At 34.9% G+C, this 13,856-nt stretch overlaps 1 protein-coding gene across 11 annotated transcripts in view; it reads left to right on the top strand.

The window, feature by feature from the left end:
- OSBPL8 (oxysterol binding protein like 8) overlaps window positions 1-13,856 on the top strand; it is a 192,673-nt gene that overhangs the window by 75,989 nt on the left and 102,828 nt on the right. For 9 of the 11 annotated variants that reach the window (XM_074226466.1, XM_074226462.1, XM_074226460.1 and 6 more), the window contains one exon: window positions 12,379-12,415. The exons of 1 other annotated variant lie outside the window; for it this stretch is intronic. In XM_074226466.1, the coding sequence (XP_074082567.1) occupies window positions 12,379-12,415 (37 nt within the window). Of the gene's footprint in view, window positions 1-5,682; window positions 5,897-12,378; window positions 12,416-13,856 lie in introns of all 11 variants that reach the window. One more of the 11 variants, XM_074226463.1, reaches the window with a different exon arrangement.

Here is a 13,856-nt window from a genome sequence, read left to right as displayed (position 1 = left end):
CACACAACAGTCCTGTGAGGTTGGTGCTGTTCTTCTCATTTTACAAATGATAAGTGACAACAAGCCCAGAGGCACACAACTAAGAGGTATCAGAGACTAGGCTTGAATTCGGGTCTTTGGGATTCCAGACTCCATGCACTCCATTGTGCCACCATACTGTCTCAGAAAATGAGGAGCATTGGGAATTCTGTGAACAGTGCCAAGTTCTGGATCTTGTAAGTTCCCCAGGATTTTCTCAATGTAGCTGAATGTCTTTCCAGTTCATGCTTTTACATGACTTAACTCTTTGACATCTTGATTTTCTTTGCCTCCCTCAGGGTCAAACCTTTGCATTTACCCTACATAGTCTGTTTTACTAAAATAATTAGGAAGATGGTCTTTATTAATGAAAAAGAAATAATTGCGAATTAAAATCTCAGGAAGTATACAAGTTAATGTTTCATAAACAAACATCTAACATTTAGATTTTTATTATATATTGTATATTGTACTTTTGAACAGTATATAACAAAATATTGCATTTTGTTTATATTCTGTTTTCTTGTTTGACTAATACATGAAGTTGATTTTTCTATCATGTGATATTTTAGCATACAGATGGTACTTAGAAGCTAAAAGAAAAATTGTTAACTTCAGTCTAACGAGTAGCTTCTATGGGTCTGGGAAAATAAAGTTAATATGATATTAGCAGGTTGCTTGTGGTAGTTTGAGCTTGGGTAGGGTGATATCCTTAATAAGTGATATGGTAGTAAGCAGAGGCAGTGTCTTGAGTTGGGTTAGATAGATTTCAGAAGTCTCATGTGTCCTTGTAAAGAGATGGTCAAAATAAAATTCAAATATAAGATAAGCTCTTATTTCAGACTACAAAACAGAATTATTTACTGCATTGTATAAGATTAGCCTTCATTACTTAAATATTTATGTATGTGGGACTTAAGCTGTCTTGGGTAACCTGTTTCTCAATTCTCACCTTCCATAGATACTGAGACTTGATCACATGGTCCTCAGCCAGTTTCATTTGAGACCTCAAAATTATATATCTTTTTAAGTAGGTAAATTTTTACATAACTGGTTAGCTTCCAAATTAGAACAGATAATAGGGTGAAATCATGAATTCTCTGGGCAGAATGCAAAGTTTATACGTAAAAGGGTCAGGGCGGCTAGGTGGCGCAGTGGATAGAGCACTGGCCCTGGTGTCAGGAGTACCTGAGTTCAAATGTGGCCTCGGACACTTAATAATTACCTAGCTGTGAGGCCTTGGGCAAGCCACTTAACTCCATTGCCTTGCAAAAGCTTAACACCCCCCCCCCCCAAAAAAAAAAAAACCAGTATGTAAAAGGGACATTGCCTTCACAGGTTTATTATCAAATGGAGGATAAAAGACTCATTCAGGAAAATAATATGTAAAGTACATTAGCAAACTAGTAAATAGTACCATATGTGGTCGTGAGAAAAGCTAGTATTGAGAGTCAGTAATATTCTAATGGTCAAAGAATAAACCTGAAGATAGATAATTTAGTATAGTGGAAAGAACATGAATTTGGAGCTGGAAAACCTGAGAAGGAATCCTAACCTTGCTGTTTCTGCAGATCACCTAACTTCTTAGGCTCTGCTTCATTTATAAATTGAAAGTTTGGACACACTGCCCTCTATTGGCCCTTTTAGCTTCAAAATCTTATCATAAATCTGACCCCTAACTAGGATTAGAATTGAAAAATACAATGACCAGTCACTATTGAAGTCCTGTGGTGGTGTGGACATAATAAACTTTCATTGCCTTTTCTAGTGTAACACAAAGAAAGAGTTCAAATCAACCACAACGAGAGGGATGTTTCAGATGACCTGGACTAAGCAAAAACTTGATAGTGAGGAAATTCAAGACCCATTTGAATGGCAACAATTGAAACAGTTTTGCAAAAGTCTAAAGATTTTGGAAGATAAGACACGATTGTAGAGGCTTTTGACTAATATATTGTTGAGTGTAATGTTGATGCTTGGATTTTGTCAAATGGTGGATTTTGAACAGGAAAATAGCATAGAGTGGCATTTTGGGGAGAATAGGGAGAGACTGAGTTTAGGGAAACCATTTAGAAAGGGGAAATGTGCATTAGAAAGACTATTATGAATCAGAAGTCTCCAAATCATTTAGATCCATTATATCCAAATCTTTATTCTGTTTCTGTTGGTGTGACCTTTGGTAAGACCCATAACTTCTAGACTTCATTTTCCTTTTCATAAAATGGAATAGAGAGGAGTTTGGACTAGATGACCGACCCAAATGTCTTTTCCAACTTTAAATCTCTAATAATGTGATTCTAAGACTGAATTTAATTAGAGTAGAAATGGCAGGAATAGAAACAGGAACAATAAAATGGATTTTGTAGCCGATATAGCAATGATGGGAAACATTTTTTTTCTGCCAGGGGCCATTTGGATATTTATAGCATCATATAAGGGCTATATTTTATCAAACATTTAATTAATTCACCCCTAAATATCTTGTGGATATATTGAATTTCAAGTTTTTTTCCTGTGGTTACCTTGACAACACCAGACCAGTGTGGCCTATGGGCCAGAGATTCCCTGCCCCTGATTTAAAGGATAAGAAAGAATCAAAGATCACTGTGATTTTCACCTTCCTAACTGGGATGGTATTGGATCTAGTTATAGAAGTTGGAAAAAAGGGAAAAAGAAAGAAGGAAGGAAGTCCACAGAGAGGTCAGATTTAATGGGAACATTTTGATTTCAGTTTTATGCATAGACTAGAAACTGCCCAATATTGACTCAGCCAAATTCCTTTATCAAGATAAGCTTCATTATATCTTATTCATAGAATTTAAGAGCTGGAAGTTGAGTTTGAATGGAGGTTATTTTGAGGGGAGTGAAAATGAGGTTGTTTTCAACACTGAATTTTTAATTGAGGAACATCCTGATACAGAAATAGTTGACAGTTGAGATGCACCAATGAAGTTTAGAAAAGAGTTCACGGCTAGAGGTATAAGTAAGATATAGGCAACTAGGTGGCACAGTGGATAGAGCACTGGCCTTGGAGTCAGGAGGATGGGAATTTGAATCCAGCCTTAGACACTTGACACTAATTTAGCTGCGTGACCTTGGGCAAGTCACTTAATCCTGATTGCCTCACATCTAAGCTCATCTCCAGTCATCCTGATTCTCATCTGACCACTGGATCCAGATGGATCTGAAGAAGACAGTGAGACTGGTGATTTAGCATAGTAACTCTCACTCAAATTCAAATTATGTGCTTGTCATGGTATCAATTCCCTGATGTTATGATCGGTAATGAAGGGCAAACATCAACAGGTTTATGGTATATAGAGCTAACAATTGTAGTCTTGAAAAGATAATCTTATATAGAGAATTTTTCTTTAGTTTTAGAGTTAACAGCAAATATGCATCTAAGGTATAGGCAGAGAAAATGGAACCAGGAAAGATAGAAAAGTCAGAGAGGGGAGAAGGTTTCCAGGACAGTGTAGTTGCTGAAGACATTAAGGGAAGTGATTAGAGGAGAGGAGTGGCCACAATGTCAAGAGCAAACCCATGACTTCTTATTCTGTATCTCCTTGATGTCTCATCCTTTGAACTCAGTGTTCTTGGTAGAGTAGAAAGAAGACTGGACGTGGAGTCCACAGAGCTCGATTCATGCCCCAGATTGTGTGCCCCAGGTTTGTCGCCTGTTATTTGTATGACCTTGAGCAAGTCACTTTGCAGCTCTCGGACTCCATATTGTCATCTGTAAAGGTCCCTCCCAGCTCTAACTCTGGAGTCTAATTGTACTCGTGTCTCCCACGTTTGGTCACCACTCTGAATTCCTGGTGGTCACACCACCCTGTGCTCTTGTTCCTTCTTCTCTGTAGCCTAGTATAGATTAAGATCATGGGTGAATCCTCAATCCTTGGACAATGTCCAGTAGATCAGCAGGCCAATCCTCTTTCCTGCTACTCTTGAGTCACTGGGACTTTAGGGCTCAGCTCAGATGCCACCTGCCAAAGTAAGACTTTGTTGATCCCCTCAAATGCTACTGTCTTTCTCCCTAAATCACTCAGTATTTGTTTTGTAACTATTTTCTCTAAGAGGAAGTGGTCCAGGGAATAGATAACTGGTCTTTAAGCCATGAAGATTTAGGTTCAAGTCCCAGATCTGTTAAGGACTTGCTGTTTAATTTTTGTTGACAAGTCACTTCTCAGGGCTTTCGGTCAGTGGGGTCTATCTTTCCTGGTAGGGTGGTAAATGGATGTAGAAAAGCACAGAATCACATTTTTGTCTTATTAGAATTTTGTTTATTTTGTTAAGCATTTCTTAATTTCATTTTAATCTGGTTCATCATTGGAGTTTTGTAAGTTTGACAGCTTTACCATAGGCAGCTGTCTAAGTATAAACTGAAGTTCAAGTACTATCCTACATTGGAAGAGGGAGAGTTCCTTTTATTCTGGTCCTGTATATGTCTAACCCTCTAGCTAATTTTTATCTATGTTATACCTTTTGTTTCACTGCTTAGATTATGCACTTCTTGAACTCGGGAATTGTGGTATTTGTGTTTTTGTATCTCCAAGGACTTAACAGAGCTTTTATTACATAGTTTTCTGTCATTTAATTGTCTCTGATTCTTCTTGACCCCATGGACTATAGAACATCAATGCTGTCTTTGGATTTTTTGGCAAAGATACTGGAATAATTTATCATTTTCTTTTCCAGTGGATTAAAACAAACAGAGGTTAAGTCACTTGCCCAAGGCCACATAGCTAATTAGTGTCTGAGATTGTATTTGAAATCAGGTCTTCCTAACTCCAGGCTTAGTGCTTTATCCACTGAGCCACTACCTATCACATAGTGGGAACTAAAATGTTCTCTTTACTTGCCTCCACCTCTTGGATCATGTTCTTCTCAAGGCTAAGCTTCAAGATAGATTTCCTAATTCCCCAGGTCTTATTATTCCTCACCTTCCTACCCTGTAACACTGAATATTATATATTTTTTATGTCCATTCATTTTGAACATACTGTATTCCTGCTAATATATTGCAGTATCAACATATAGCACAGTGCTGGCACCTATTAAGTGCCTAATATAAGCTGTTAGTTGATAAAAAGAATTTCTGGAAGTTGTTGAACAGAATAAAATATAATAAGGTAGTTTGGTGTTGCAATGAATAGAACCTTAGACTTGGAGTCAGGAAGACCCTTCAGTTCAAATCTGACCTCAGATACTTCCTAGCTGTAGTGACACTGGATAAATTATTCTACCCTGTTTGTACCTCAGGTCCTCCTTTGTAAAATGAGCTGGGAAAGGAAATGGCAAACTACTCCAGGAGCTCTTCCAAGTAAAACCTAAGAAGTCTAACACAATGATTAAATGATTAAACAACAAAAATGAAATATTACAGAAAGGTAAAAAATAAGTACTGAGAAATGGTCACTGAGATCATATTAGGACCATAAAATTGGAAGTAATTATAGAAATTATCTGGTCCAGAGATGGACAAATTGTGGCTGGAGGGGGCTGCCTGCTTCTGTGGGACCTTCGGGTTAAATATGGTTTTTTACATTTTTAAATGCAGGAAGATTTTCTTTTAAAATGTAAAGCCATTCTTCACTCCCTTACTATGCAGAAATAGGCAGTCCTGTGCTGACTCAAATCTAATCCAATGTACTTCTGTTGTAGATGAGGAAGAGAAGCCCAGCTAGGTGGTGCAGTGGCTAGAACCCAGCCCTGGAGTCAGGAGGACCTGAGTTCAAATCTACCTCAGACACTTGACATTTCCCAGCCGTGTGACCTTGGGCAAGTCAGTTCATCCTGATTGACTCCCATCCAGGGCTGTGTCCAGTCTTCCTGATCCATATCTGCCCACTGGACCCAGATGATTCCAGAGGAGAAAGTGAGTCTAGGGACTCCACAGCACCCCCTCACTCAAATTCGTTTTACTTGCTTGTCATGGCATTATCTCCCTGAATGAAGGACAAACATCATCTCTAAGGAATGACTTCATGGGGAAGATACTGTATTGGGACAAAAACCATACCATCAACATTTAATAGCTTTTCATGCCCTGCCTCTAAGGAAATTTTTGAAAGACTAGTTTTAGGATATAAAATCAAATTAATAACTATACAATTTAGTTTGAGATGTGAAGGGGAAAAAATCAAAGCCTATAGATAGACTGAGATTTCTACACAACCACAAAAGGTGTGTTTGTGTGTGCGTGTGTGTGTTTGTATGCATACATATCTTGAATATTTTAGAATGCAAATGACTCTTTACTCTTTGTAAATAGACTGTGGCTTATTTTGATATGGAACTACAGTTCACTTCATTTTTACATCACATCAGTTTATTAAAAATTTTGAGTTTTTAAGAAAAATGATTGGAATATTTAAATAATGGCTTTGATGCCCAAATTGAGGGCAGTAGTATTAGTAAACAACCCCCCCCCCCCCCCGTAGTATTCAATAATGGATCACATTTTTGTCACATCACAGTTAAATGCTATTATCAGCTCGCTGTTCCATTCAGGCAGAAAAATGAAAAACTCATTACCACCTGCTCTTACTATAGAACCCAGTTAGTTCTTTACAAATCATGAGACTTCTTTGTTGTCCAGTCATCTCTCAGCCAGCTGATCCAACAGCAAATCAACTGCAAAGCCAGGTTTCCCCTTCTTTAACTTCTCTAACTAGAGAGTATCAAAGTGCAACATGCCCATTGAGATTTCTTCAGTCCTGTAGATGCTGCTATATCCAGTGAGCTTCAGTGTTTATACTGCCAAAAGGAAGTAGTACCTGAAGTCTTTCTCTTTCCTGTTGCCAGTTTCTTAGTAATTCTGAGAAAACTGGTTTTTCCACCCCTGATGTCATTACCAGCCAGTTTCAGTGGCTAAATCAGAGCCTCCTGGTAATCAGTGACTTGCTTTACTCTTATGAGGTAAAACTCATGAACTCTCCTTTTCTCTTAATTATAATATAAACAAGTGGTTCTTATTTAATCAGCCCATAATCTCTAAAGTTATCACTTTGTGAATATTCTTAAGCACTGAGGTTACTCACAAGTGATCTGACTGGTTCCATTTTTCTTGTAGCCTTGTGCCTCAAAAGAGACTTTTTAAAATATTGTTTCTTTGAAAATTGTTCAAATTTGCATCTTATATGTTTTTAGGAAATAAAAGGTATTTTCCTGGTTGTTTTTTTTTTTTACCAACAAGTTGTTCATATGCAAAAGCAATATCACATGGAGAAGTTTTTTTTTTCTCATAGGTTCAGCATTGACAAAAATTTATACCTCTAAATCAGTATGGATTCTGGCAATGAGTCTTTCTGGTTTAGAATTTATTGATACTAAAAGTTTCACAAAATACATTTAAATCATAGCTAGTTATGTACCTGGTGAATTGTTTGTTTTTTTTCCTAAACATATAAAAGTTTTTTAAACGTAGTATTTAGTTGCAATATTTTTTATTTCACTGATCTTCTACTACCAATATAAATGTAAATCCTTACCTTTTCTGAACCTTATATTCTGAGGTAATTGCCTTGGCTTTTTGGGAGGTTTTAGTCATTTATTTTCTGCTTATAGATCTAGAACTTGAAGAAATCTCAGATGCCATTGAGTTCAACTTCCTTATTTTTTTCATTTGTGGAAACTGAGGCCCAGGAAGAATGATATGTATAGTCACACCAGAAAAGGCATACAGTTTAAATTTAAGTCCTAGGGCTTTAGAGCCAATGACCTTCATACTATACTGGTTGCCTCTGAATTAATTGCATTTCATTCTTTTACTTGTGTGAAGAATTCAGCTTGCCAACAATTCTACCCCCCCCCCTAAAAGTAACATGATGAATACCTCACTAATTCAACTGTCTTACTTAGAGACTTTTACAGTTTTAAGGGTCATAAATGACTTATCTAATCTTTACAACTGTAAATCAGTGAAAATTAATTCTGAATTTTAATTTCAGAACCTCACTTTCAGATCCTTTCATCATATAATTTAAGGATCTTTTTTTAAACTTCAGGATAATTGATATATATTATCTCAGTCTTGTATCCTTTTTTCTCTGAGAAGAGCAGAGTGGCTATCCTCTGCTTTCCAGCAGCAAGAATCCAAGACCTGTCTGTTCTTGTTTCCTGCAAGCCACATGTAAACAGACCTATATGGATATATATGTACACACACACACACACACACACACACACACACACAGATATAACCAATATGGGCAAAACAAAGCAAACAACATCACACCACACTATTTCCTGCTTGGATAAAATCATATCTATATATCTATATCTATATATAAAACATAATTGACTTTTAATTCAGTTTAATAGTTACTACATAACTATTAAAAAAAGTAAACATTTTTGTAGTAACTTAAAATTTTATCAAAAAAACCTCAAACGTTCTAATCAATTTAAAACTGCCTTCTCTGGGGGAAAAGTTCATAGATCCTATCTTATAGTTCATCTCCCAAATAAGTATTGATATTATTTCTTTACCTTCCAATAATCTTATCAACTATTCTGTTGGGGCTCTGAACAGGAAAAATATAATTACTTAATTGATTATTTATTCTGGCAGAAAGTCAAATTTAATAACTTTAAGATTATTTCTATTGCTTTCATGAAAATGCCTCATTAAGGTAAGAATTACTTTCTAACAATTTGCAACCAACAAGATAATTCTGACTTAAGCTTGTGACAGAGTTTTTCCTAAGAATATTTTTCACAATTACTTACTTTTCATGAGGATGAAAATTTAATTATGAAAAAGAAAAATTGTAGTTGTTTTTTAAACTTTATTAGCTTAAAATTGCACTAAGATTTTTGGGACACCCTGTACTGGGTATACAGAGCAAAAAATACAGTGTTGAGTTGAATGGGGTGGGGGAAGACTAACCACTTGTCAAATTGGGAAAGGCATCTTGAAGAATGTAGCCCTTGAACTGAAGCTTGAATGGTGAATCAGCATCTCCACAGGTAGAAGTATAGAAATAAAATAATTCTTGCCTGTAAGAACCTCACAGTCTAGCAATGGAGACAAAAGTTTAAAAATGCTTAGTAGTTCCCATCTGTTGGTGCCTCCTGGTCATGAATTATTTCTGGATATTTTGACTACTTTAAATCTAACTAATGACAACCCTTTTGTAAGCTTAACTGCTTTTCCTATTGTGGAAGTGATATGGCTCATACACTCTTCAGTTTTTCTGCTCTATGGTATTTTATAAGCGTGCAGTTGTAAAACATGGAATGTCATAGTCTCTTAAGAATCAAATTGTGACTGATCCAAAAATCCAAAAATTTATATACACATGTATTTATTTATATACACATTTATATTTATGTACACACACAAATATAGGTATAAGTGGAGTATTGTAAATTATTGGTGATAACTTGCACAGCAGAACTGGCATAAAAGGAAACATCCATGAGATCTATAAGCCTTTTTTAAGGTCCAGGTTAACCATATAGTAAGAGAGATAAGAAAAAGCCCACATGATATTATTGAAAGGCTTAGAGCTATTCTCTCTCTCTCCTTCTCCTGTTTCCTTCATTTATGTATGGACAAGAGAGGAGAACAAGATTTTAAGGTTTGTGTGGTTTGAATTTTGTACTGGAATGATTAACCACATTGATGGGATTAAAAATCCATTGAAGTATGGGATTAAAAATCCATTCTGCTTATGAGTACTTTATTGACTCTATTTTGTTAAACTTCTTTTTGTATTTACTGTTTTGTATCAATTAAATTTATTAGGAAATTATATGGAATCATCATCTTTGACATTTTCCATTTCCTCTCATCTTCCTAATTTGTTTAAATTGGTTGGGTTCCAGTAATGCTACTATATGTATTCATCATTCTAATTTTTATCTACTTAATCTTTGATTAGTTGACTTCATACAAAGAGCCTATTCTGAGATGACTACATTTATAACTAGTCAATTTATTTATTAACTAGTAGCAGCAGCAGCAGTAGTAGTAAATTTATTTTTCTTTTTTTATTATGTTGTTTGATGCTGGTTATAGCTAGTTTATTTCCACTCTTCCTTACGAAAGTATTAATATGCAGGCTTGAATCTTCTGAATTCTCTAGGTACATTTTTGATCCAGAATCACAATTTCTAACTTTGTTTTCTTTCGTTTACAAATGAAGTTTATAAATAAGTTTAGTATTGGGATCACAAATATAAAAACCCTGGTAGTCCCTGCCCTCAAACAGTTTATCCATTCTAATGTGAAAGACAGTATCCTAAAGGTAATTGCTGAGCCAGACAGGTGAGTGGGGTCTGCCAGGATCAGAGGCAAAGTTGATTTACTTATTATGGAAGGGTAGGAAAGAAAAGGTTGCTAGTGAGGAAGTTGGTTGGAGAGATTAATGAATCTTTTCTGGGGCTTTTCTGAAATAATAATCTGGGAGTAAAGAGGGCTTGGGGTGGGGGGGGGGTTTCCTCAGGATGTGGTCTCTGGTATAGGCTTTCTGGTAGTTGGTAAAGATTAATTCAAATGAATCAAAAATTAGTGATTCAGGTAGTAGATAATAATGTATAAATAGTAATCTCCTAGAGTCTATTTCCTTGTGTAATCATGATGATTTTAGAATTAAATGACTGACTACATAATTCCTGTTACTTTTGGAGGTGAGAAAGAATTTAAGTTCTTTACTTCTAAGAGAATATATGCACTGTTCTATCATTTATTGTAACTTCTTTAAATCTTCTAACTTCATGAAATGTATGTGTAATTTGATATACACTAGTACCTAGCATGCATGAGTTTTTGTAATTGAGGTTTTTTCCCCTGCTTTATTCTCTCATTTGTGCCCCTAACTTTTGTGGTTTATTTTAATGCTTAATGACTTGATTCATTCATTGGTCATTTGCTTGAAATAATGGAATCCATAGAGGTTTTGGTGGCCTGTGATCACAACATTTGGAATATTTGAAATTGGGATTATTTCAGAAAAGCTGGGACTTTGATGATTGTCATTTTTACTTTACCATCATAACCTGTGAGTTGTGACATTATAACTCCTAGCATTGAATCTTCTGCACAGATAAATTATGATTGAAGTTGTGCTTTATGTAACTGCTGTGATAGATTACATAGATGAAAAGATGACATAACACTATATAGTGATGAGCTCAAGTGGTTTAATTTCAGTACGATATTCTGAAGAAACAATTGTAAAGACTCAAGGCAATTTTAAGTATTGTGAAGTAGCCATCAGTTTGGAAAATAAGAGGTAAAAAAACATTTTCCTGAGACAAAAGCTAATAAAAAGCTAAAAATATCCTAGATTTTCTTCATTCTGTGGTCCTAACTTCCCCTTAAAATGATGAACTTGTGCCCTTTAGCCCTCTTGTTTCCTTGATGATTCTATCTATACTTTGTACTTTCTGCACTATGAATTTTATTTTGTACCTTTAAGGCAGTATTGATGTGACTAAAAAAAATCAGCTCTTAGAGCCTGAAGATAACATTCAGTGAAATTGTATACAATATGTTCATATGATGGTCCACCTCTTTTGCTGCTTTTGTTTTCTTCTTAAGTAATATACCCCTCAAGATCAGTAATTCTATGTAAATTTGAATAAAGATCTACGTAGATCTATATGTAGTGCACAGTGGAACATAAAAGATGTTTAAGTAAGCTGACCTTTACAATTTTATTGTTATAACCAGCATTATTTTTGTTGCCATGCGAAATATTTTTCTTTCTGGTGCTTTTGTGTTTTTACAGAAAAAAGTGAATGTTGGAAATAAACTTGTTACTCAAAGCTATACCCACAGCAGTATTTTCAAGTTGCTTATTTTTAGTCACATGCGAAAATAATCATTTTCTTAAAGTTCAGAAGATATTTATCAGATAATTATTACTCATGTATTTTTAAGAATGCTAATCTATAAATTAATAAATATTGGCAGTTTCTTTAACTAATGTAAATTTTGCCAGTTCTGATTTGAAAAAAAAAAACAAATTTACAAGAATTTTGAGCTTGCAACATGACTCCAATTTTATTAGTTTGAGATTTTCAGCAATTTTACTAAAGAAGAACCTTAACCACCCTATCCCCATATTAAATTTCTTTTTAAAATAAAGAAATGAGTGAATATTGCCAGAAATGGGGGAGAGATGTGTCCAGGAAAAAAAATTCTTAAAATGTATAAAATCTTCCTTAGTTTATAACATTATGATTATTAGAATTTGTGTGCATGTGCTTTCTACTTAGTAAAAAAAAAAAACAACTAAAATCAGTTATGTTTTCCTTTTCTTTCACTGATGCTTCTGTCCTGATGCACATTGCTTCTTCCTGGTGTGGACTGTATTTGTTTGCTGCTCAATTGCACTACATTAAAAGCATGTTGGTGATGTCAAAGATGTCCTTGGGCCATCAAGTAAGTGATTAAAATGTTAATGGCATATTTGGAAACTAATATTTTAACATTTGTTTGTGTTAGGCAAGTAAGAGTTGTTCTAGTATTTCAGCAAAACTTCATTCTACCTTTCTATGAAGGCAACAAAAAAGTGAATAATTTTCATAGTTAACTCTTGGTCAATTCAGTTTCTTTTTAGATATAGTAGTCAAGGCATATTGGTATTGGCATCTCTTGGGTGATTTTTAGATTGATTTGTTCCTTTGTAAATTTTAATCAGCAGATGAGGGCTTCTGACTATATCAACTATTTTGCTCAAAGCTTTCAGATATAGCTAGTTCTGCTGGTAGATAGCCTTGGAGAGGTTATATAGAAAGATACATGAACTTCCTTTATTAAACCTCATCCATGAATTGTCATTTACTATTACAGGTTACTGAGAAAATGTGATTGATATACTTTGTGTATCATAAAATAGATGAAATAGATAATATGAATATGAAAACTAATTCTTTTAATTTTGAGGTTCTCTGATATCAGTTATTCAAGGATCCATCAGTAGTATTTGATCAGTGATGCAAAGATAATTATCTGCAGATTTTATTTACTTCTAGAGCGCATAGGCTTATCTCTCTGAAAGAAAAAGTCTTGGTTTCAGCATTCTGTTATAAAATGTGAATACATAAATAGCATAGAAAACTGGAATTTTATGAAAAGCAAGAGAAACTAATAGTTACATGTTTGGAAACAAGTAACAAGAGAGAAGATAAGGACACCTGCCAGCTGGTCAAAAGAGTATCTGTGACTTCCTTCCCAGCCTTGATTCTGCATGTGTTATGACCTTTGGACTAACAGGAACAGTGTCTAGAAGGTCAAAATAGAGGCTAGAGGCCTGAGCCAGATTTTCTGGCCTCAGTTGAATGTATGGGACTTTACTTATCTATGAAGAAAGATTTTAAACATATATTTTGAAATGAGTGTTTCTTTTCATTTCCATAATCAAAGCAGTGGATTACATAAAATCTTATTCAGAAAGAATCTTAGAGAATTTGTAGTCCACCTTTGACATTTTAAAGGGAGAGGAACCAGAAGCCTAAATTAAATTACTTAAGGTTTATATAGTAAATTGCAGAAATAGATAAATCAAGATTCATGATTCCAGATCCATTGCTTTTCTGTACTGCTTTGCTACTATAGAAATTAGAATGAGTCATCAGAATTTACTGAACTCCTGACTATTTGCTTATAATGGAATTTTCAATTGACCATAAAATATTACATTCCTTGCCTTCTCTAACCTCTTCCCTCAAATAGCAGGAAGAAAGCAAGGTATAGTAGAAAGCTTAGGATAGACTGTCAGGAGATCTGAGTTCTAATGCTCCATGGTTATCTTTGTGGACTGTGTGTGGGATAAAAATCCTCTTAAAAAATATAGAGACTCTTCTGAGCAAAAAAAGTTTAT

Source organism: Macrotis lagotis, chromosome 2, assembly GCF_037893015.1.
Source record: "Macrotis lagotis isolate mMagLag1 chromosome 2, bilby.v1.9.chrom.fasta, whole genome shotgun sequence".
NCBI classification, from domain to species: Eukaryota; Metazoa; Chordata; class Mammalia; order Peramelemorphia; family Peramelidae; genus Macrotis; species Macrotis lagotis.
The sequence above is the reverse complement of the archived record's forward strand: the minus strand, read 5'-3'. Positions and strand labels throughout refer to the sequence as shown.